Source organism: Castor canadensis, chromosome 8 (assembly GCF_047511655.1).
Source record: "Castor canadensis chromosome 8, mCasCan1.hap1v2, whole genome shotgun sequence".
Classification (NCBI taxonomy): Eukaryota; Metazoa; Chordata; class Mammalia; order Rodentia; family Castoridae; genus Castor; species Castor canadensis.
The window spans coordinates 41,679,613-41,704,044 of NC_133393.1; the positions used below are offsets into that span (position 1 = coordinate 41,679,613).

General features: G+C 44.4%; 1 protein-coding gene across 6 annotated transcripts in view; it reads left to right on the forward strand.

The window, feature by feature from the left end:
• Positions 1-15,829, forward strand: part of Tbc1d7 (TBC1 domain family member 7) — a 30,071-nt gene extending 14,242 nt beyond the window's left edge. For 3 of the 6 annotated variants that reach the window (XM_020162390.2, XM_020162392.2, XM_020162395.2), the window contains 3 exons: positions 8,209-8,354; positions 9,579-9,708; positions 10,702-10,956. In XM_020162390.2, the coding sequence (XP_020017979.1) occupies positions 8,209-8,354; positions 9,579-9,708; positions 10,702-10,788 (363 nt within the window). In that variant the 3' untranslated portion in view covers positions 10,789-10,956. Of the gene's footprint in view, positions 1-8,208; positions 8,355-9,578; positions 9,709-10,605; positions 10,957-13,828 lie in introns of those variants that run through there. The other 3 variants (XM_020162391.2, XM_020162394.2, XM_020162393.2) reach the window with 3 other exon arrangements.
• Positions 15,830-24,432: the final 8,603 nt, after the last annotated feature.

The window sequence follows — 24,432 nt, forward strand, 5'->3', positions numbered from 1 at the left end:
AAGATCCAGATCGAAAATTTGAAGTTCAGGTTGTATTGAATGCATATTGCTCTCACACTATTGTGAAGTCAAAAATATATTAAGTCAAATCATCATGGGCCAGGGACCATCTGTGTAAGTGGCCGGAGCTGTGTCACTTATCCCGCACCCCATCTGCAGTGGAGGCTGGCAAATGTGGTGTTTAAAGCCTGGCAGCTGGTGATCTCCCAGGGATGCAGTTAGGGAGGGAGGAGGGCCCCCTACATGGGGAGCACGCAGCCAGCTGTCTGCCATACCCTGGCTTGGGAATCCTGAGAACCAGTTGGCACTTGTCTCATAGCATGAGCCATTCTTCCTTGGCCATTCTCTTTTTGACCCCAGTTTTCTCTCTTAGCTATCTTATTTATAAAAATGAATCTGTTTTCTTAAGTCATTAAGTTGTTTCATTTGGCAGTGGTACTGAAAATAAGTACTACTTCAGTGGTGCTGAAGTAGTAGCCATGGTGCAGAGGAGATGGATGAGGGGCAGGGTTGAGGGATGGAGGAGCCTGAGGATCAGAGTCTGGTACTTGTTAGTGGGGTGCTGAGCAGGTCTCCAGCTTTATGGAGGCTTATGGAGCAATTTTATACAGTTCAATCAAGCAAAATTTGGTTTTTAAGGTTTTGAAATTTGATCCACTTATTTCAGTAAAAATAAACATGGCATTGGAGTATTAGTAAACACAATGTTAGTTACCTAATTAAATTAAGTCCCAATTATATGATGACTTTATCAGCTTTTCATGTTTAATATTGGAGTTAGTAGCATTTTTATAGTTTGTGCTGTTTTAAAAAGTCATTCTTGGGCTAGGTGTCATAGTGAACTCCTGTAATCCCAGCTACATTACGTGGGAGATGGGAGATGAAAGGATCATTGTTTGAGGCCAACAAAGAGCAGAGTTAGTGAGACTCTATCTCCAAAAACAAAAACAAAAAAACTCAGGCATGATAGTGCATAGATACCTAGCTACAAAGGAGGCATATGTAAACAGAGGCAGAGGTAGGTAGGAAGATTATAGTCCTGAGGCTGGCCCTTGGTAAAAGCAAGACCCTATCTGAAAAATAAATTAAAACAGAAAGGGCTGGACTTGTGGCTCAAGTATAGATTGCCTAGCAAGTACAACCTGAGTTCAAACCCTAGTACTACTAAATGAATGAATAAATAAACATCTTTTATTTTTAGGACATAAGTAATAAACAGATAGATTTTTCAAAAGAAATCACACTGTCCACGAGTTGCATTTCCCTAGACTGTACCACTACCCCCATACTCCCAGGCCCTCTGTATCCCATGCACATGGCTGTCAGCCTCATGCATATTCTTTTAGATACTTTTGCGCACAGGTATCTGTAAAATAACTTAAAAACACACAAATAGCATCATACTGTACATATGGGCTCTACCACTCCTCTTTTGTTTTTAACTTCATACTTAGAGAACATCTTGGCACAGAAAAATCAGGATTTTAGTCCTGACTTCCTTTTACTATATCTGGGAACTTAAAAATATTCCCATCACATTTCTTTCTTCACTCAACTCAGAGTCTCTTGTGTTGGGACCCAGGAATTCTAATTTTTTAAAGTTGCCAGGCAATTCTGAAGTGAATCTAGGGTTGAGAGCCATTCATTTAGAACCAATTTTTTCCCCTAACTTACTCAGTGTTTCCTGTTATAAATTTGCCATACTCATGTATGACAGACTCACACTGACAGTGAGTGTGCCCTTGTATGTGTTCTATGTATATACATTCTAGGTAGGCACGGTAAGAGAGGCTCAAGTGAAGGGATGGCATATTAACGTGTTTTGACAGATTGAAATTTTACAACTGTCTTTCCAATACGTTCATGGAACAGATCACCAGGTTTCCTCTTCACTAAATTGCCAATCCCTGAGGGGATCAGTGTCTTACATTTTTGTCCCTTAATCGTGAGAATGCTATCTCTGTTTCACTTGCACATCTTGTCTCTAGTAAGTTGAGCAGCTTTGCTTATTTCTGTTATTTTGTGACTGTTGCCTTTTGTCTTTGTAAGAGTGATCACATGCTCTGGATGTTGTATGACGCTTTGATACAATGAGTTTGTCAGTACTTCCCTTACGCTTGTTTTATATCTTCGCCCTCTCCAACTCCCAGGTTTAAAAAAAATACATTATTTCATTAGTTTTCTCCAAACTTTTGTTTTGTTTTATTTTATCATTTGTGCATTTAGTTACATGTGTATTGTACATTGTATACATTATTTGTCCCCTCCCCACTTCCGGGCAGAACCTCTTCAGCCCTCTTGTTCTCTGATTTTGTTGAAAGAAAACATAAGAGATAATAAGAAAAACATAGCATTTTGCTAGTCTGAGATAAAAATAGCTATACAGAGAGATTCCTAGCATTGCTTCCATGCACATGTGTATTGCAACCCATATTGGTTCATCTCTAACTAGACCTCTTCACTGCTTCCTAGTCCCCTTTCCATAGTGGCCTCAGCCACTTTAAAATTACTTTATTCACTCCTCTACAGTGAGCCCATCAACCACATTCAGGTTTTAGGTTTCCTCCCCTTTACCTATTCCTGCTGTGCTCATTCTCCCCTTAGTGTGTGACCCATGGCAAATAATATTACTGTATTTGAACATGTGGTTTTTGTCCTTGTGAGCCTGGCTAACTTTACTTGAGATTCTCCCAGTTGTTTAGAATGCTTGGACATTTTAAACGTAGCCCTTAACCTTGTCCAGGAACTGTAGTGTGGAGGCACAGTTGTAGTGTGCCTCAACCCTACAACTTCTCCCACTGCAGCGGTGTTCCTCTTCTCCCTCTGGTTAGTATGTTGAGAGCGTACTTCATCTCAGGGAAGGCCAAATTTGCTTTGTTAATAAAGTACTTCATTTAAACATATTATCTCCCTGTTTGTAGATGAGGACACTGATGCATGGAGAAGTAAAGTCATTTGCCTGAGGTCACACGGTAACCAGAAGAGCTACCACTCACGCTGTGTATTTGTTAGCTGAGACTTTCTATCAGAGATACTAAATGCCACCTTTATCATATACAGCATGTCCACATCTATTTTTAGCTCTTTTGTGTTCTTCTATTGAACTGTTCATTCAGTGCCAACAGCACACCATTTATTTAGTACAGCTTTCTAGCATATTTTGATAGGTGGTGGGGAAAGTTCCCTCCTCTTGTGATTCCTTCTTAAAAATGCTTTGGATATTCTTTTTTATTTTTTTTTCTTTTATTATTCATATGTGCATACAAGGCTTGGGTCATTTCTCCCCCCTGCCCCCACTCCCTCCCTTACCACCCACTCCACCCCCTCCCTTTTCCCTCCACCCCCTCAATACCCAGCAGAAACTATTTTGCCCTTATTTCTAATTTTGTTTTAGAGAGAGTATAAGCCATAATAGGAAGGAACAAGGGTTTTTGCTGGTTGAGATAAGGATAGCTATACAAGGCATTGACTCACATTGGTTTCCTGTGCGTGGGTGTTACCTTGTAGGTTAATTCTTTTTGATCTAACCTTTTCTCTAGTTCCTGGTCCCCTTTTCCTATTGGCCTCAGTTGCTTTTAAGGTATCTGCTTTAGTTTCTCTGCGTTAAGGGTAACACATGCTAGCTAATTTTTTAGGTGTCTTACCTATCCTCACCCCTCCCTTGTGTGCTAAAGCTTTTATCATGTGCTCAAAGTCCAATCCCATTCTTGTGTTTGCCCTTGATCTAATGTCCACATATGAGGGAGAACATACGATTTTTGGTCTTTTGGGCCAGGCTAACCTCACTCAGAATGATGTTCTCCAATTCCATCCATTTACCAGCGAATGATAACATTTCGTTCTTCTTCATGGCTGCATAAAATTCCATTGTGTATAGATACCACATTTTCTTAATCCATTCGTCAGTGGTGGGGCAACTTGGCTGTTTCCATAACTTGGCTATTGTGAATAGTGCCGCAATAAACATGGGTATGCAGGTGCCTCTGGAGTAACCTGTGTCACAGTCTTTTGGGTATATCCCCAAGAGTGGTATTGCTGGATCAAATGGTAGATCGATGTCTAGCTTTTTAAGTAGCCTCCAAATTTTTTTCCAGAGTGATTGTACTAGTTTACATTCCCACCAACAGTGTAAGAGGGTTCCTTTTTCCCTGCATGCTTTGGATATTCTTGAGCTTTCTTGGGTTTTTTTAGAAATGAATTTTAGAATGATCCCTTAAACCTTAATTTCCTCAACTTTAAAATAGTTTGTTTTAGCATTTACGTTATAGTGCCTGACACACAGTTTTAAATGGTTGTGAAGTTTTCAAAAAGTTATCTGGCATTTATAAGGAAAGGTAAGTTCCCTTAGTGGTGCTGTTTGATGTAGGCTTTGGGTGATGTTCTTTTTAGCTAAACTGTGTTTAGTCTGTCTTCAAATTCGTACCATTCTTAGAGAGTATCTCTTCTCCTTAGGTTCCTGTTATGGCAGAGTTTCTATAATCTTCATCTGATATCTGTTCAGATTTTTGTGGTTTGAGCAAATAAATTTGTTATCTCACACTATAGGCTGCTTTATAGTTCCAGGGTAATATGCAGGTGACAGACAACAACACAACAGCCTTCAATAGAAAATATGAGGGATCTGGGGGTGTAGCTCCGTGATAGAACGCCTGCCTAGCATTTGCAAGGCCCTGGGTTTAATCTTTAGCACTGCCAAAAAAAAAAAAAAAGTAAAAAAGAAGGTATGATATCCCCAAGTGATGCTTTGTCTGTTATGCCGTAGTGTTCTGGTTCTTAGGATCGTATTGTGGCTTCTCTCCTCACACACCATTTGACAAGGCCTCTCATAGCAAAGAGAACACAGGCCAATTTTAGTCATGTGGCACAGAGACTTCACTCACTGAGACTTTATTGTGTTTAGTCACTAAAAGAAGTGGGCTGTCTTTCATTGCTGTAACCATTCCTTTTTGGAGCTAGCTATCCAGAAGATTGGTTTGTAAAACAAGCACTTTAAGCAGCTCTTCCTAAGCTTAGTAGAAATTCCTCTCAGAATAGGTTAGTTTTTTTTTTTTTTTTAATAAGGATTGGCCTTGTGTTGATGATATATGCTCTATTTTCTTCATCAAATTAAGGATTTGGGGTCATGGCAATGTTGGAAATAACCTAAAGGTTTAGCAGGAACAGAATTGTGGTTATAATAAATTATACAATTTGCTGAGCATAAATATGTCAGGCAACATAAATATTACCTCCATCCATTACAAGTAAATAGATATATGTTCGATTTACCCACTTTCTTGGATTAAGCAGTAGCTTACCATACACTTTTTTCCCATCCTGCTGTTTCACCTTATGTATGCTAGAGATCATACCATAGTAGTATATAGAGATGGTCCTTATTTCTTTTCATAGCTGCAGACCAATCCATCACATGCACATCCTCTGTTTTATTCAGCCTGTCCTCAGTTGGCCATGAAAGATGTTTCTAGCCTTTCGCTTTTATGCAGTGTTGCAGATGAATAGCTTTGTGCCTACTTCGTTTCATATGTTCACCAGTACTGTTTTGGAATAGATTCCCTAGAAATAGATTGACTAGTTCAGAGGGTAAGTGCATGCATTGTTTTATAAAGAGTGCTAAGTTCCCTTCATGGAGTACATCCTCTTCTGTATTCTCATATCAATAGATTGTTTTCCTATAGCCCTATAGTTTTCTGGTATGTTGTTAGTGTTTTTTGATTTTTGCCATTCTTGATAGGTACAAAATGATAACCTTAGTGTAGTTCTAGGTTGTGTTTCTTTTACTATAAATAAGATAGAAGTTATTTTTATATGGGTTAGAGCCATGTGCATTTTTTTCTATAAAGTTCTTTTTCCTAATTTTAGAAGCTCTACTTAGAGATATTAACCCTTTAAGGTTATTTATTAAGCTGGGAAAATGCCTATAATTTGGTGACTATAAAAAGCATAATCTTCTAGGCATGGTGGTGTATACCAATCACCCAACTATGCAGGAGACATAGGTATGAGGATCACAGTCCAGGCTGTACTGGGCAGAAATGTGAGACCCTATCTGAAAAAATAACTTGAGGGCTGGGGACATGGCTCAAGTGGTAAGAGGCCTGCCTAGCAAGCATGAGGCCCTGAAATCAAACTGCAATACCATCAAAAAAAAAAAGGGACAAAAATCTTGAATTGTATTTTCAATATGAGTCCAACTTAATAAAAGACAGAAAAGTGTATGGTGTGTGTATAAGGAAAGATGTGGGCTCAGTACAACCCAAATGTGGCTAGTGGTTGTCATTAGGTGATCTTTACATCCTTTCTGTATTTTCTGTATTGTTGAGATTTCTTAGAATTACATATTATAAACAAGAAGAAATATTTATAGTATGTACATTGAGTGATTATCAAAATACTGCTTAAGTTACTGTCAACGTTCATATTAATTCATGACATTCACTGACTCAAATGTGATACATTGAGTACTTACTATGCCAAGTAATACTCTAAGTACTAAAGATGTAGCAGTGAACAAAGCAGACACGGTCTCTGCCCTCAGCAAGCTTATGTCTGATAAAAAGAAAAGACTGTTTCTTACTCATCTGTATCTTGTTTATTATTTGTACTGACTTTTGGATGAACCTTTTTTTTTCCTGTTGGTCATGATATAATGAGATATGGAAGGGTAGGGATATAATATAGCTCAGTTGTAGAGTGCTTGAAGTAAAATTAAATAAATAAAATGGAATAAGTAAGTTTTTCCACCCATGTTACTTTGTAGAAAAAGTACATAGATTCCTAGCATAGGATTTCTGGGCTAAAGGCCCAGCCAGGAACCCTTTTAGTTCCTTGGGGAAACATCCCTTATTGGGAGACGGTCTTATGTAGCATTCTTGAGTAGTTTGAGGAAATGAGGTGGCTGTTGGGAAGTTGCATGAACAGAAACAATTAGAGCCCCAGAAAAAGACAGGGAAAAGGTGGAAGCAGATGTTAACATGTGGGCCCCTCCTTGCCTGGTCAGCTCTCCTGAGAAGCTGTTTTGGCTCTGAGGACTGGGTTGGGAGTCTCTCCTTGGGGAAGGGACTGTGTTTGTCCTGTGATAGTATCGTAGCTTTACAGTGATGGATACTTCTGTATCTGTCTGACTCAGGCTGAAGCACTGTGGAGGCAAAGATTCTTATCTTTTCCTTTATTCCCTGCATGTAGCCCAGGGTCTGGCACATGGACATGTAAAGACTATGAACTGCCTGACAGAGATTTAGATGTTTAGTGAAGTGAACATTTGCATTTGTTTCCATGGTATGGGATATGGCCGCACTCTTCCAGATGGTGAGTGTGGACTCATGTTTGGCCCTCAGTGCCCATTCTTAGCCAGTGGGCCCTAAGTGCAGTGCGGAGTAGATGCAACCAGGTCCAGGGAACTGGCTATGTGGGCTTTCCCCATCTTGCAGAGTTGGCTTAAGTGAGAGGCTACCTGACAGAATCCAGGTGCTTTGCTCCCTCTCAGTTATTCCTCTGTTCCAAGAGATTTTCATGCACATTTATGTTGGGTGCATTGTTATCCTCTGCACATCCCTGTTGTCTTAACCTCTTTTACTGGTACACAGTGGTGCTCAATAAAGAACAGTGGGTGTTAGCTAATGACTGATCAGTCCCTTAGTGTCACCATCTCCTTATCTCCTCCCCACCACTTTCTCACTCTGTTACTTTAGTCTTTCCCTTCCTCTTCCAGTGTCTCCCTAACTCCCCACTTTTTTTAAATTTTATTTTATTGAGACAATGTCTTGCTGTATAGCCCAGGCTGGCCTCAAACTCTTGAATCTCCTGTGTCAGCCTCCAAAGTGCTGGGATTACAGGCGTGTACTAACATGGCCAGCTTTCCTTTTTTTATTTCTATAGATAATCAACTGTTCCAGAGCAGCCAGTAATATCAGGGGCTTCCCAGAACAATTGCATTTTGCTTTGGACTTTGCCTTAGGCTGCCGGAAATGGTTCACTCAGTGACACTAAGATAACTACTCACTTGTTTTGCCTGGATTGCCCTGGGGTTAGCACTAGAAGAGACCCGTGTCCTGGAAGAAGGTTACTCTTCTCACTGTTAACTTGGTTGATTCTAAAATGTTTTCTAACACTTCCTGGCATTCAGCATGCAATTTTTTTAGAGACTGTCACATTAGGTGACGTTATGTCACAGGAAGTGAGTTATCTCTCTTCTTGTTGTATCTTCAGCCGAAGGCTTTTGAGCAGTACTTGAGCTTGGAAGACAGCAGGCTGCTGAGTCACCTGAGGACGTGTTCTGCAGTGTCCAGACTTCCTTATGACCTCTGGTTCCGGAGGTGCTTTGCTGGCTGCCTGCCCGAATCTAGCTTACAAAGGCAAGTGTTTCTGCAAAGACCTGTGGTCAGAGAGAATGCCTGGCCTTCCTGGGGTCATCCATCAGTGTAAATTTGTTTAGCAAGGTGGTAATTAGAAGTTTTTGAGCAGCTGCCATAAGAGCATATGATTCTGCTTACTACTGAGTACACACACTGGGAAAGACTGCCAGTCTTCAATGTAGATTGTCAGGTCATCCCACCTGAAGCTGTCTGTAGGAGAGTAATGAGCAGGAGCTCCTCTTTATACAAGTATGCTGGATCCTCCTGTAACAGGTATCTTGTTAGATCTTGGTGATTCTTAGTTTCATCATGACTTTTTGTTTTGTGTGTGTGTGTGGTAGTGGGGATTGAACCCGAGGCTTCCTGCTTTCTGGGCAAGCACTCTACCACTTGACCCATACCCCAGTACTTTTGTGTGTATTTATGTTTTTGAGATAGGGTCTCAATAACCTTTGCCTGAACTTGTGATCCTTCTGCTGCTTCCTCCCAGGCAGCTGGAATTATAGGCATGTACCACCTACTGAGTCTAATCATGACATCTTTAAAATTGCTGAAGGCAGTCAAGATTTGAAACACAGACTTAGCTCTTTTAGTTGGTTTCACACACCCTAGTCTGGGTCCCACCCCTCCAGGACTTTATGATGTAGCTAAGAAGAAAGTCAGTACACAGGGAACATTAGAGACATATATAACTTAGTGAATAGTGTATAATACAACTTTAAAAAGTTATAGTAGTTATCAGAATGGTTATTTTAGAGTAATAGTGGTTCAATAACTGACTCCTTAAAAGCTATTGGAAAAGTTTAAGGAATCTGTCCCTGGAGTCACTAGCAATGAAATTGACTTTATCTCATATTTGGTGTGCTTCTTTTGTTGTCATTCTATAATGTGCAACAATTAGATTAGCATTATAGAATAGCAGTGTAAAATACAAACTTTGGCTAGGGCTTTCTTTTAGGACTTTCCCTAAAAAAGTCAGGCTTGACACAGGCATTTGGTAGATGCTAGAGCAGTAATTTTTAGCGAACTTTCCTTTTTTCCTTATAAAGCTAATTATATCTAGAATACATTTCAGTGGCTTATCTGTTTTGTTACTGTTATTTCACAGTCATTTTTCTCTGAAGCTTAAAGTAAGAGTAATTTGATCTTATTATGTAATTTGAGATGTCTAGATAAACATGAATTTCAAACTCACGTAAGGTGGTTATGTCTCCATTTTTGTAGGGTTTGGGATAAAGTTGTCAGTGGATCCTGTAAGATCCTAGTCTTTGTAGCTGTGGAAATTTTATTAACTTTTAAAATAAAAGTGATGGCACTGAACAGTGCAGAGAAGATAACAAGGTTCCTGGAAAATGTAAGTGTGCTTTATTTGATTATATTTTGAATCTACAAATGAAGTAAATCTAACAATCCAGATTTTCCTATTATGTTAAGTTATTTCAAGCATTTAAATATCTAAAGTATATCTTTATAAGAATGTTTTGGCTCAGAGTTGGCCTGTGGGTGATAGCTTGCACCTTCTGTCTTTGGGGGTACTAGTGTGAGCTTCTAGACCACACTAGAAGCTGGGTACCAGAGTCTTACCCCTGTCTCCTGGCAAGCACAGCAGTAGAGCTGGAAGTGAGAGCTGCCTGTAATTTTTTTGTCAGTGGGAAAAGAATCCTACAGTTTGAGGGATTCTGTAGCCTTCTCATTTTTGTGCTGTCTCTGTTGTAATCCCAGTGTGTTTGTTAATGTATTAAGTATTAAGTATTATCTCAGTGCATGCTGAAAAAGGCCTAAATGAATCAGCTTTTTCCTCCCTGTGTATCTTAGCACACCCTCCTAGGTGAGAGGTGGAATAGAGACTTAGGCCTACATGAATAATGTGTAATGGATAAGACCCAAGAGCTATTCTTTTTTTTTTTTTTTAAATTAGTATTAACATTGAACACTAGCCTGGAAAATAACCAACAGTACTTGACTGTGTGTTCAATAAATGAATCATCATTATAATAAATAGTGACCATCTGTGGCAGGGCTGTGTTAAGTAAGGATTATCTCCTATCACCCTGTAAATATCTGTGAAGTCGGGTCGTTTCCCTGTCTAGAAATGGGCTGTGAGCCTTGGGATGCTCTGGTAACCTGCTCAGGGCCTCATGATGAGCAAGCAGTGCAGGCTGGGAACTGGTGGGTTCGACACCAGACTTGCTATGTATGTCCTCAGTGGCATTAAATCAGTCATTTCATGCTATCACTTTCTGAAAAACAGTGAGAACTCCCTGAGAATATGTCTTATACTGCAGTGAATGAGAAGATCCTGAAGTTATAAACAGAAATTTCACCAAGACTGGCTTGCTGTTTACAGATCCCCCAGGATAGCTCAGACGCCATTGTGAGCAAGGCCATCGACTTGTGGCACAAACACTGTGGAACCCCGGTACATTCAGCCTGAATGCTGCGGACCATTGTGGACAGCCTGCCAGGCATGCCCTGAGCATTTGTTCTTATCACCTCTTCTACTTAATCTTGTCACCTTGTCTACTAAACCAGTTGGAGATGGTCTTCTTGCTGTGATGCTGAAAGTGCACATTTTTCTCCCAGTAAAATAATTTAATCAAAATACCTGGTGCAGTATCTTTCAGTGACATAGACATGCAAAGTTTACTTTGGAATAACATTTTTAAAGGGTTCCTAGAAAATAGCTCCCACTTTTTAAAGCAGTTCCACCTGAGTAGTTGGGTACATTCATGAACAGGTCTATTTCTGGAGTAAAGAATGACTTCCTTTTGTTGATGCCTCAAATTAGGCTTTTATTAATGCAGGACTTGTTGAAATCTAAGTGACTGCCTTTTCAAGCTTCGTCTGCTAAATAGGCTTAAAAGCAGTGGCTTCACTTCTCCCTTCTTTGTGGCAGTGTTTAGACAAAGTGTCTAAATTTCCCTACTAGGGGACAGTACTTGTTTGATACTCTGCTGGACATTAAATATCTTGTAGACTTGAGGGAGCCCTCTATTACACACAAAAGGAGTGGAGAGATAGCAGGTTCAGGCTAATAGCCAGTGACCCTGGGACCATATGGCACTATGTAAGGGTCACTATTCAGTGAGCAATTGTCAGCTTTGAGCCTCATGAGTAAAATGGGCCCTTGTTCAATTCACTCAGCAGTCAGTCCTTCAAAAGCCTGAGTATGAATCGATTCCTTACCCCACCCCTAAATGAGGAGAGAGATGATAAGATTACATGAGAACCCATTCACTCTGTGATGTGTAAAGTGTCTGTTGACAAAGCAGTCAGAGAAAATGGAATTGTTGAAGCAGCCTGAAACTTCTGTATAGAAACAGATCCAAGAGTGATTTTTAAAAACAAACCAAAAACTTCACTCAGAAGAAAATCCTCTTATGGCAAAACTGCTACTTGCCGTTAAAACTTTAAAAAATGATTTTCTGTGAACCATTTAGTTAGTATCTGCTTCTGCTCTGGGAATATTGGGGACATGAGAAAAAAACAGGCAAAGGACTCCTTGCCCCAGTTACTTGCTACCTAGTGATTCACAAAGAAATGATAAAGCAGATGGATGGAATGGCACTTCTATTTAAGAGCCACACCTCTTACTTACTTACTTAGAACTAAGATCTTATTTTCTGGCCACGGGGTGTGGGGATGGGAATTTTTTTTTTAAGTGAGTCAATGTGATACCATCAAGAGTTTTCTTGGCTGGCTGTGGTGGTACATGCCTGTAATCTCAGGATTGTGGTCTGAGGCCAGCCTGCACAACAGTTAGCATGAGACCCTATCTGAAAAGTAAACTAAAAGCAAAAGGACTGGAGCATGGCTCAACTAAGGCACTGAGTTCAATTCCCAGTATCCCAAACAAAACAAAACCTGCTGCTGTTTAGCAGAGGACAGTGAGAAAATAACAAAGTCCCAGTTTCATGTCATAGGAGAATTTTACTTTGCTGAGAGCTCAGCATTTAGATTCTACCTGCTGCCCTTGGTGAGGTGTACAGCTTCTGATAAAACTGGCCTTGTTCCTGTCTCCAGAACTTCTGTTGGGATGTTGAGGGATGCTCCTCTTTTTTGACCCCAGTTGTCTGTCAGAGTGAGCTGGTATAGCTGCAGTAATGACTCTTCCTTCTCTGAAAACTGGGACTTAACGTGATTTGATGTAGTTTCTCCTCTTTCCCTGTTAGAGTCTTAAACACAGAAGAGAGAAGCTCTAAAGTAACTCAGATAGGAGATATAGAAGGCTAAGGGAGGTTGGAGTATGTGTGTGGATTGCATGTGGGGGGTGTGATATGGGGGTTGTGTATGTGTGTATAGAATATATATGTATGTGGGAGAACGTGTATACATGTGAGGGTGTGGTGCATGTATGGTGTGTGTTGCATGCATGTTGCATAGTGTAGGGGACATAAGGAACATGTGGTTTGTATGTGCTGCAAGTGTGTATTGTGTGTGTTGCATGTGTATATTGCGTGTGTATGTAGACTATGGTGTGTATGTGTAGACTATGTATGGTGCATATGTTGTGTGGAGGGTATGTGTGGTATGTGCTGTGTATGTGTGGAGTGTGTGTGTGTGTGTGTGTGTGTGTGTGTGTGTGTGTGTGAGACACAGTACAGTGACGGCAGGCACATAGACTTGAGGCTGCATGAAGTGTGGCAAGGGTCCCTGTGAATGAAGTGCCTTCTTGTGTTAATAGTAAGTTTGCCTCACAGTCCTGGTGTGTGGCCTTCCAGGTACCTGATTTGCTGAAAGTGTGTGATATGTGCCTATCCTGTCCTGATTTGCCCATGGTTACCATGTCCCCCCGTGGTGACCTAAGGTTTCCTTTTTCTCCCCACGAGTGAAGAATCTGAAGAGGGTGCTGGGGAGAAGAGGGGAAGTGGAGCACAGATGGCCAGGACTAGACCCTCAGGACAGTGCTAGGTGTACTGCTGAGCCTGAATGGAGCTACATCCCCAGCGAGGCAACCTTTGGGGCCCTCGGATAGTAGAGTTCAGTCACAACTGCTGGCTGTGCACTTCACACCTGTGTGGTCACCAAGGGAGCACAGGTTGTCTCAGTCGGGTGTTTTGGGTATGGATAGGTGGAGGATGCTCTCCACCCCTGAGAGAAGGAGGAGTATGGGGGTTTCTTGTCAGAAGTTGATGGTCTCTCTGGTGGCTTAAACAGCCATTCTTCCATGAGACTTCACCAAAGGAAATTGCTTGTGGCTCCTGGCACAAGCTCAGCCTCTCTACATCACCTGTTGTTCATTTGGTCATTGCCTGGTTGAATGGGAGGAAGGGATGGCAGCAGGAGGAGGATGGGACAAATGCTGGGAGACAGCAGCAGGGTGTTGGTCTTGGCCTGCCTTCCTCAACTTCCTCCCCTGCCCCCATCCCCAACACCCATCCCTTCAACCTTGCCTTGTAGAGGTTAAAAAGTAAGTAGTCACCAGGTGAGGTGACAATTCCCCACCTCACTCTGGGGGTTTGATTTTACTCCAGGGCAACCACAAGGAGAATGTGACCAGAGAAGGACATGGAAAAATCCTTCAAGAAGCTTGTCCTGACTGAACAGAACTCCAAATGGAATATACCAGCAAGCACTTAATGTTCAAAATTCAAGATCATCACTACAATTAGGGATTCCTGTGTAGCTGACCAAGAGTGTAAACCACGTGCTCTCAGGCTTGTGAGCGCTCACACTGACCTTTGGACACTGTCTTTCTGGTGTCCACCATTCTCTTCCTGGAGTGCTAACCTGTCCTTGGCAATTGGAAGCCTATCTTTTTCCTCTCCTGCTTGCCCTCTGGACACCATGCTGAGGGAGGGAGGTGAGGGGGAGGAAGGCAGAAAGGTGAGGAGAGACTGGATGATTTGTTCTAAATGTTAGGAGCCCACATGCCATTTGGTTTTCTTGGATTTCATTCAATCTCGAGGAAATGTGAATGCACTGCTATTTACGAGCCAGGTACTGAGCAAGAATTGCTGAAGAAGACATGTGGTGCCTGTCCTTTTGGAGCTTATGATCGTAAAGTGAAGGCAGTGTTAGCCACGGCTATGTTTTCTTCTAGAAGTCTTCAACAGTGTTTCGCACCTCCAGAGCTGCCACACAACGAAGAAGGTGTCTGAGTTGTTCTAGGAACTCCAAGGAAGGTTAGACTGACTGAGATGTGTGGGTCATTGTCCCCTTCCCTTACTAGTGGAAGAAGTGACCAGGAGAGCCTTGGGATGGGGGAGTGGAGTGTGAGGCTCTGCCCACTTGCTGGTCTCCTCAGACGGGGACTGTTCCACTCCTTACCCCTCAGTGTGCTGGTGGGCATCTCCCGACGTTGCTCTGAAGGCCCTCTGTGCGATGCTGAATGTTTTTGCCAGCCATTAGTGGCAAGAGCAAGGTGGCTCTGCCTCTGTCTGAATCTGCTTTGGTTTTCAAGGTGTAGCTGTGCCACTTGCTCACAAAAGGCCCCTGTAGACTTTGGAGCTGAAAGTGCACGTCCTCTGAGCTGTCACATTTCTAACACTGCTCGTTTAGCAGTGATGGTTTGGAAGTCTCTGGTGTGTGTCGTCTTGAACTTTTGTTGTTTTTTGTTTGTGGGCCTGGAGCAGGCTGTGCAGCACTCTACCACTGAGCCATACCCACAGACTGAACTTTAAAAAAATTTTTTTATTTTTCTATTTTGGTGGTTAGGATTTGAACTCAAGGTCTTATGCTTGCTAGGCAGGTGGGCACTCAACCTCTTGAGCCACGCACCCAGCCCTTTTCTGCTTTATTTTTAAAGCAGAGACTTATGTTTTTGCCTGAAGCTGGCCTCAGACTGTGATCCTCCTACGATGTGGGACCACAGTTATGTGACTCCACGCCTGACTTCCCAGGCTGGCCCCAAATGGCAATCCTCCTGATTTTCACATCCCAAAACAGCTGGGATTATAGGTATTAGCCACTGTACCCAGTCAAAAATACATTTTTTTGAATTGACACATAGTAATTGTACATATTTATGGGATACTGTGTGGTATTTTAATACATGTATATATTGTGTATTGATCAGATTGGGTAATTGCCATTTCTAACACCTCAAATATTTATAATTTCTTTGTGTTGGGGACATTCAAAATCCTCTCTTCCAGCTATTTTGAAATAACTAATTGTCAACCACAGTTATCCTGCTGTGTTACAGCAAGTGCACCCCTGTACCCATTCACCAGCCCTCCCCACCTTTGAGTTTTCCAATGTGAATTCATTTCCCATGTGATTAAACTTTCAATGTGACTTTCCCCTGAGACTAAGCCGCTTGAAACAGGGTTAGGGCTGGTGCCCTTTTGCACACTTCAGCATAGTTTCCCTGCGTGGTTTCTCCTTGAAAGTGTGCTATCCATGCCCACCTTTGGGCATGTGCTATTGCCAGGAATATCCTTTCCCCACCGTGGGCTCCGTCTTCCCATCTAAGACGGCCCAAGTGTCCCCTCCTCTAGGAACCTTCCTGGGTCTCAGCCCCTTGCCTTCAGCCCCGGGGTTGTTTCCTTCCATGACTGTCTGTTGCTGTCCTTTGCATCACACATCCATTGGTTTAGACAGATGTATTTCTGTCTTCCCCTAGCCTATGAGCTGCTTGAAGGTAGAGAACACATCTTATTTTCTTTCTCCCCATGCCAAGCACATCTCCTAGCCCACCTGGGTTCTCCATGAATACTTATGGAATACCTAACTTACTGTTGATCCAGACTTCTCCAGTGACAAATCCCAGAATAGTCCCAGAGCTAACTAGCTTGCTTAAGAAAGATTGTTACAGAACACAGAGGTGAGACTGAGAACCCAGAGAGGGAAGGGCTGAAACTGAGGACAGGCCCTCTCATTCTCTTCTTTGTGATGGGCTCAGTGTGTGGGCTGCATTCTTTTCTCTCTTTACTATGGTTGCTCTGGTGGAAGACCCCTTTCCCTAAGATGCTAAACTTCACGGGCACAAGGCCAGCCTCTGCAGCCAGTCTCTTGGTCCCATTTCCCAAATCTGTGGGGAAGAGACTGGAGTCTAGTTTGGGTCTGGTGCAGCCATGGGCCAACCTACAGCCAAGGAGGTGGAGGGGCTGAGCAGCTTACACATGGCTGCCAGGAGCCTCCATGTGCCTGTGGCAGTGTGGGGGGTGATAAGGAAGGGACACTGTTAAGGGGTCACTGTGGACTGGGAAGACACCCTAAAAAGCACCACATTCCACTCAGTCAGTCTGTTGATCAAATACCTACCCTGTGTGTGGTGGGGGGAAAGGGGAGCAGGGGACCAGGAGGCTTCTGTCTCAGGTAAGTCTGATGGCTTTTTCTGCCCTATTTCTGCAACCCACGCTGTAGGCAGACAGCCAGTCCTTTTGGATAGGGTAGGCAGAGGGTATCCCACTGGCAGCTCTGGCAAACTGTTTATCCAGGCCAGGTGTTCCCTTTGTGAACATTTCTACCAAGTCTAACTCCTTCCAGAAGTCTACAGAAACTTGGCTTTACCCAGCTCCTTTCCCTCCACCTGGGTCAAGTGGGAGGGCTGTGGGTCAGCTCTTTATTTGCTTCTGGTTTCGGGGGAGGTCAGCTCCCCCAGCACATCCCACATCTGGGTCTCCAGACTGCACTGGATATGGTTGGGCCAGATGGCAGTTGGGTGAACCCAAATAAAGTTAGTCAGAGTAGGCGAGTGCTAAGGCTGGCTGATCACAAGATGGCGTGGGAAGCACACCTAGCCCTGCGGAATGTGGAGCTGAAGGGAGCCTGTGGATCAGCCAACACACAGGTAAGAGCAGTGAGGTTCCTGATGCAAAGTGGTTAGACTTGGTCAGGGCTGGTGGCTGAGCAGGCTCTAGAACCTGGCATCCCATTGACTGTCTAGAGTGTGTTTCATCAAGGCAATCCCTGGTCCAGAAATACTGTCTTTCTCTGAGCCTTAAAATTCCTTCACTGGAGGCTGGAAAACGGAGCTCAGTGGTAGAGCACTTACCTAGAATGTACAAAACCCTGGGTTTATCCCCAGCAAAGCACACACATACACGCATACTCACACTTCTTCATCAGGGTGAAGTACTTCGGAGTTGCAGTGCCTGTGTCGAGGCCCCTCTTGTGGCTCAGTAACTAGGCATAGTGTCCTTGGGTGCAAACCAGGGAACAGACTGCTTCCTGAGAGGAGGTGTTTAGGGGGAGAGGCCCATTCCAGGGTCTGTAAGAGCCTGCAGTGGAACAGGGGTCCATGACTTTATAGTGCAGAGGAATCCCCCTGGGACCTTGTGGCCACAGATCTGAGTCAGTAGGTCTGGGATAGGGCCTGGGGCTCTGCATTTCAAACAAGCTTCCTGATTATAATGTTGTGGTCCTTGGGACCACAGTGTGAGTAGCAAGGACCCAGGTATGTAGATTTCACCTAGGACAAGATTTAACCCTGATTCCTAAAGAAGTACGCCACAGAAAACCCTGCCAATGTCGCCTTCTCTTTTTAAATGATGAGTTTGGCCTCACTTCTAAGATACTGCTAAAAGCTTATGAAGCAGCTCATCAAACCAGGATACACTCTCAGGACTGAGACGTGATGTTCTCTTTAAATTCCCCCACACTGGGAATCATTTCACTATAACTTTATCACAAGTCAGTTTATTACCAAGGATGGCTCTGAGGCAGATAACCAACTGCGGACCACCTTATGGTCATTTAAACAACCAATGCCCATTTTCCCTTTCTTTCTTACTAGCCAGACCCTAACTTTATTTCAGGCAGTAGTATGTTAATAAAACTATTTCCTAGGCTCTTTTGTTGAAAGCAAAGGCCAATAGGTAGAAGACAACATCATTAGGCAGGATCTCTTAAAGAGGATTTACTCAGCTGGCAGCAGTCTTTCCTCTGACTTCCTGGCTGAAACATACATAATAGCTGAAACATACATAATAGCTGGAACTTTAGCGGCCGTCTTGGAACATGAACAACCTCAAGGATGATATCACCTGTCGTGGGCAGAAAACATGTTGGTGGTATCACAGAGCCACCACACAAACTCTTCCCAGCTTAACTCCAGATTTTTTTACATAACAAAAAAAGCCCTTCAACTTGTTTCAGCCACTGTTATGTGAGTATCCGGTTATGTAAAGGCTGCTGAACCTCTTGTAACCAACACCACCAGGGCAGATGTGTTTTAGCAGGGCAGACATAGGCCTAGATCTGTGTCTAAGGCCACTATTCTCCTGACTGTCCTTGCAGAATCACTGGTGGTGCAGGATCTCACTGGTGACCAGAGACTCAGAAGCCCAGAATGCACGCTGAGCCTGGCTATTTTATTTTTTGGCAGCACTGGGATCTGAACTCAGGGCCTCACTCTTACTAGGCACTTTTCTGCTTGAGCTACTCTGCCAGCCCTTTTTTGTGTTGGGTATTTTCGAGATAGTATCCTGTGAACTGTTTGCCCAGGCTGGCTTCAAACTGTGGTACTTTTGATCTCTGCTTCTTGAGTAGCTAGGATTACAGGTGTGAGCCACCAGTGCCTGGTGAGGCAGTGTTCCTTGTGAACCTCAGGCCTCTCTATACAGGGAAGAGAGCTGAAAGTGATCCATAAAGAACTGGCTCCCCTGGAAAGGAGTAGATGGGTCTCAAGGTCACTGAGTGATGGAGTAGTGTGGGACATGGGGAGCTGTTAGGTGCCATCTTGATGGCTGAACAGAAAGGCTGGGCTCAGCACTCCCTCTCCTACTGATTTCCTGCTACAGTAGGAGGAATGTGAGGAGACAGGACAAGCAGCTTTTGGTGGGGGCTTGAGGAACTGTATCCCCAGCCTTCAACTCGGTACTGAGACTTGGGACGGGCCACTCCCCCACAGGTTGGCTGCTGAGTCCAGATGTCCATGCCCCATGCTTGCTCCCCAAGGGCCAGGATCCCTGACCATCCCATGCTGAGCACTGGCTTGCTTCTGCTGACTGAAGCCAGAGTTGCAAGTGTACACCACGGCAGAACTATCTACACTCTGGCCAACCTCCACATGTGCCCGCATCCTGCTTCTCTTAACCAGCCTCCCAACCCAGTGCCTCTGTTCTGTCCTTCCTCTCCTCCCACTCCGTTCCTGCACCTTTGCACACAAGTGCAGCTAGCTGGTCCCTAGGGTGCAAACCCCATGTCTGTACAGTGAAGTGCAAATACCAAGGGCTGCGCTTACCGCCCCCCCGCCCCGGCACACAGGTGTTGCCCGAGACCAGGAGCCTCTCACTGCTTGCTTTGGTGGCTCTGCTTTTCTGCCCAGCTTCTGTATGGTCTGTGACATGCCTGCATTTCCTTATTGTGATCTGGGCCTTGATTATAAATTTTGAAATAAGACATGTTTGGTCACACACTGCCATTTCCAGCACTGTTCATGTTCCCCAGCCTACCTTTTTATTATTATTATTATTATTATTTTTAAATGGAAAAGGGATAGGCATAAAAGGGTCTGTAATGACTGGTGACTTTATACCCCAGCCTCAGGTTTCTCCTTCACTTAGGACCAATTTCTGTTGGCCTAAGTGAGCACATTAGTGGACATGCTTTCTTAGGAAGAAAGAAGGGGTTTGTTTCGCCTGTTTGGGCTGATGTCACCACGCCAATGAGATAGAATTGAGGAAACACCAAGAGCTGAACTACAAGGGGCGCTTGTTGCCACAGTGGGATGAATGTGGAACAGTGGGGTGAGGGCATGGACTGGGGCGGGCAGAGGTGACAGCTGGCATTTTAATGGTGGCTTGGAAAGTGTCCCCACCACCCCTGCAACAAGGCAGCACACAGTTGGAACAGGGCCAGCCCCTTGCCAGAAGGTATCTGTGCTGTTTTAACCCCAGGGCCTCACAGAGTTGGCATATTGGGGCTTTGTGAGTGGTTGAGCCTCCAATAGTGGAGGCATAGGTATTATGGCATAATGGTGGCATAGGTATTGTGGCATAGTGATTAAGGCATTAGGTATTGAGAAGAGGCCCAGATGTGCTATCACAGCTAGTGGCCTCAGGGTGCTGGGGACTGGCTATTGGACTGCTGAGTGGGACCAAAGCCTTGTGTTAGTTTGGTCCATGGTAGGGACTTTCCAAAAAATAAGTCCAATCAATGAAAAGAGCATTTCTACCTGTGCAGCTGCAGAGCTGGCCCTGCCTCCTTCTGGGTGGGGCTCAGAACACACAGGTCTCATAGATGCAGCCTCTCAGAGACTAGAAGAATCAGTGATAATGTCACACTCCATATTGCCATTAAGAAACAGACAACATGTTCCTTCCTTCTGCCACCATTTCTTTTTTCTTTTTTCTCTCTCTGTTTTTTTTTTGGCCGTCTGAGTATTGAACAGAGGGCCTCATACTTGCTAGGCAAGTGCTCTACCACTTGAGCCATGTGCTGGCCCTTTGGTTTATATTTTGCTTTTGAGACAGGGTCTTGCTAACTTTTCTGCAGGCTGGCCTAAACTCTCTTATCTTCCCACCTTTGCCTCCTGAGTAGCTGGGATTATATGTGTGCACTACCATGCTGGCTATCTTTTTTTTTTTTAATTGAAGAAACCACAGCAGCAATGATACCATGCAGGAAATGCTGGTATAGGTTGAGTGATTTAAAGTCTTGATTTACCATAAAGGAGGAAAGAAGCAGGGTCTGGAATTCCAGCTAGTATAGGATGTACCTTAACTGGTTTTCATAGTATGGAAGAAGAATTAGCAAATCCTGCATTTGTGGTTCACTGTTTCCAAGTCTCTTCTTTAAACAAATTCAGTTTATTTAACAAGGCCCTTTTTGCCTTAATCTGGGACATTACCTACTGGGAATATTGGATGATTATAACTTCCCATGATGCAATATGGAAAGCATTCTTCGATTAAGAGCAGCACCCTTTATACCAGAAGATAGCTTCCAGGAAAGGGACTGGACACACACACACACTGATTAAGTGCCTGATGTATTTGTCTCTGTTATTAGGCAGGGTCTCATCAACATTATTTCCCTTAGCAGAAGTCATAGATACTGACTGACTGTCAAGTGGTCGTGAGAGGTCTCCACTGACAGGAACCTCAGCCTAACCACAAACAGGCAGCACATGGAGGGCTAGAAAGGTGGTTATCCTTCCTAGCTCCTGGTCCTAGTGTCAGAGGACAAAGTCATCACATGGACAGGTAACTGGGATAATTGGGTAGATGCTGAGAAAGTGTGGATGTAAGAGTGGAGGCAAAGCAACGTGGCTTCAAGGGGAGGTTGAGCACTGTACTAGGGCAGACCTGGATGGGAAGCCACTCTGCCATTCAACCCTCTGCATGGCTTTGCCCACTGTGTTGTGCAGGGGCTTGGCTTCCGTCATCAGCAAGCAAGGTGCTAGGGGTTAAGTAGAACAGTGTGTGAAAATGAAACTGTGCACTGCCAGAAAGAGTGTTTATATGGGACCTGCTGGTGGTGGCGTCAATGGCAATCAAGGGTCCACGAAGGCGGTGTGAGAAATCCTGAAACCAGAGGAGACAGTCATTGCTCAGACTTCCCAAGGTCAGCTATATAAGGCCTCTTTGGATCCTTTGGGGACGTTTATCTGCTTAGTCCCTAAGGCCCTGGCTGAACCCTGATTGTCCCGAGGTGGATCCCACAGCATGGCCACATCAGAACACGCCTGACACACCTAGACCACACATGACAAAAAGGCCTGCTTGGACACCCTGTGCAGGGGGTACAGCAGCGGTGGGGATAAGTGGGCACAGGCTACACTGTCATGGGGGACTCCACACTGCAGAATTGGGTTTTTATCAGAAAGACAGTGGGGACTGTCAAAGACGCCAGGCAGGAGAATGGGGTGACTAGGTCTGGGTTGGTCACAGGCCAGGAGCCCTGGCTCTATCCCTTGATGAGAGAGGAAGGCTTCACTGAGCAGTGAGTCTGCCCAGGGCAGAGTAACTGCAGAACTAACTGGTAGTAAAAGTGGAAAGGAGCTGGCTGAAGTGGAAAGGCGGTGGCTCACAGGTGGTACTGAAATAAGAACAGGATGGTGTGGAGGCAGGACTTGGAAATAGGAAAACAATAGTTTGGGCATCTTGAATTTGAGGCGCTGGAGGACACAGATGTTAGCAAAAGCTAACACGTATGAGTATATTCCAGACACCTTACACATACAGCTTTTAGTCCTAACAGCCTCATAAAGTAGGTGCCATGATTCCCTTTTTACAGATGACACAGCTGAGGCCCAGGAGGTTAAGTAACTCACTGAAGTCACACAGCTAGAAAGGGAGGAGCCCAGATTTGACCTTGAGCCATCTGGGTCCAGCACCATAGGCTTTTGAGGTATGTACTGCACTGTGGCTTTGTGACACTGGGAGACCTAAGCTCAGGATACAGCTGAGGTACAGCTGTACAGGGGAACACATCTGAAGACAACATGGCAGAGATTGCTTGGGGCCTGTGGAGACCAGGCCAGGTGACATTCGTCGTCTAGATGAACACCAAGGTTGAAGAAGCCACATGGTGAGGCACTTCAAATGGGGGACCATGGGGGCCACCAAGCTGGCTCTTCAGCATCACCGAGCCCCTCCAGGGCACCATTCCCAGGGGATGGAAAGCAGAAGGCTCCCAGCTAATTTGATGGATGCTGGCTTCGGAAAGTCTTACAAACGCCTCAGGGGAGCCCTGCCCCAGGAGGGCAGTGCTCCAGGCCAGCCCATGGCAGCCAGGGAGGCTGGTTGTCACAGCACTTGCTGGTTTGAAGGACAGGACTTTAAACTGCTCACCAAGGTACTCAGAAGGGAGATCACTGACCCGGTGGCGGCAGCAGCTGGCCTGGCCTGGCCCAGCAGGACTTGCTTAAAGCTTAGTTTCCTCCTTACTCAGTGTTTCCAAAACTCCAATATACCCCACGCTTTCATTCTAAAGATGTTCAAGAACATCTATCTCAGCTGGCATGGTGGCTCACACCTGTAATCACAGCTATTCAAGAGGCAGAGATCAGGAAGATTGTGGTTTGAGACCAACCCAGGCAAAAAGTTATCGAGACAACATCTCAACAAATAAGCCAGGTGTGAAGGGTGTGCACCTGTGGTCCCAGCTATGTGGGAGGTCATAGGAAGGAGGAATGCTGTCAGGCTGGTCCCAGCCAAAAATATGCTATCCTATTAAAAAAAAAAAAAAACTAAACTAAAAACCAAACAGGGTTGGAGGTATGGCTCAAGAGGCAGAGTGCTTGCTGAGCAAGTGCGAACCATGTTCAGACCCCAATATGGCAAAACACAAACACCCCTAATTTGATGTTCCCACTTTCTAGATGAGGAAACAGTCCTGGAAAAATGTAGCATGATGGTTCACATTGCCCAGTTAGGCGGCAACAGAGTCAGCACTCTGTCACAGGAGTCTATAAATACACATGAGTGGATGGAGCCAGGTACCTCAGTTTGGTAAGAATGTATAGTCAGAAACTTCACTCCTTCCCCTGGCCATTTTTCCCTCCTTCTTTCCGGGCGACATCTACACAGGGCTTTCTCAACACCTTTTCGCTCACTCTTCTAGAAAATCACAGTCAGGTTCTGCAATTTAGCCTTATAGAAACCCAGAGAACTCTGGAAGTGAGGGGAGGGCAGGAGGGAGAAATCTTAGACCAGAAGCTGAAACCCTTTTTGTGAAAACTCACCACCATGTTTGCTGTTGTCACCATTGTCACCAGGTGAATCCTGGGGCACAGATACTCTTATGCAAGTCTTTGGGACTGGGACAGCTAGTAGAGGCTTTGCTGCTGTTGCTCAGCAAAGAACCAGGGCATGTGGCCATTCAGAGGTCCCACACTAGAGAAAAGGGGCCCCTTTAGATGTTCTTCAAAGCCTGAGCTACTCAGAAGGGTGAGCCTTGGCCCAGCAGCAGCAACTGGCCTGGGGGGTTTGCTAGCCACAAAGATTCCAGCCCAGCTCCACCCACTGAGTGCTCAGCCCCTCTGACTGTGTTAGTTAACAAGATCTACAGGTGATTCCTGCACAAGGTTCAGTGCAAGCAGCCCCTCACTAGACTATTCTTCCCAGGGAAACTGTCCTCTGTTACTGGGTCATATATTTGTGACCCAGAGACTATACTCATGTAAATCTCAGCCCCTCTGCTCCACCCCACCAACCTTCAAAAATACAAGTTAGTAACCAGAAAG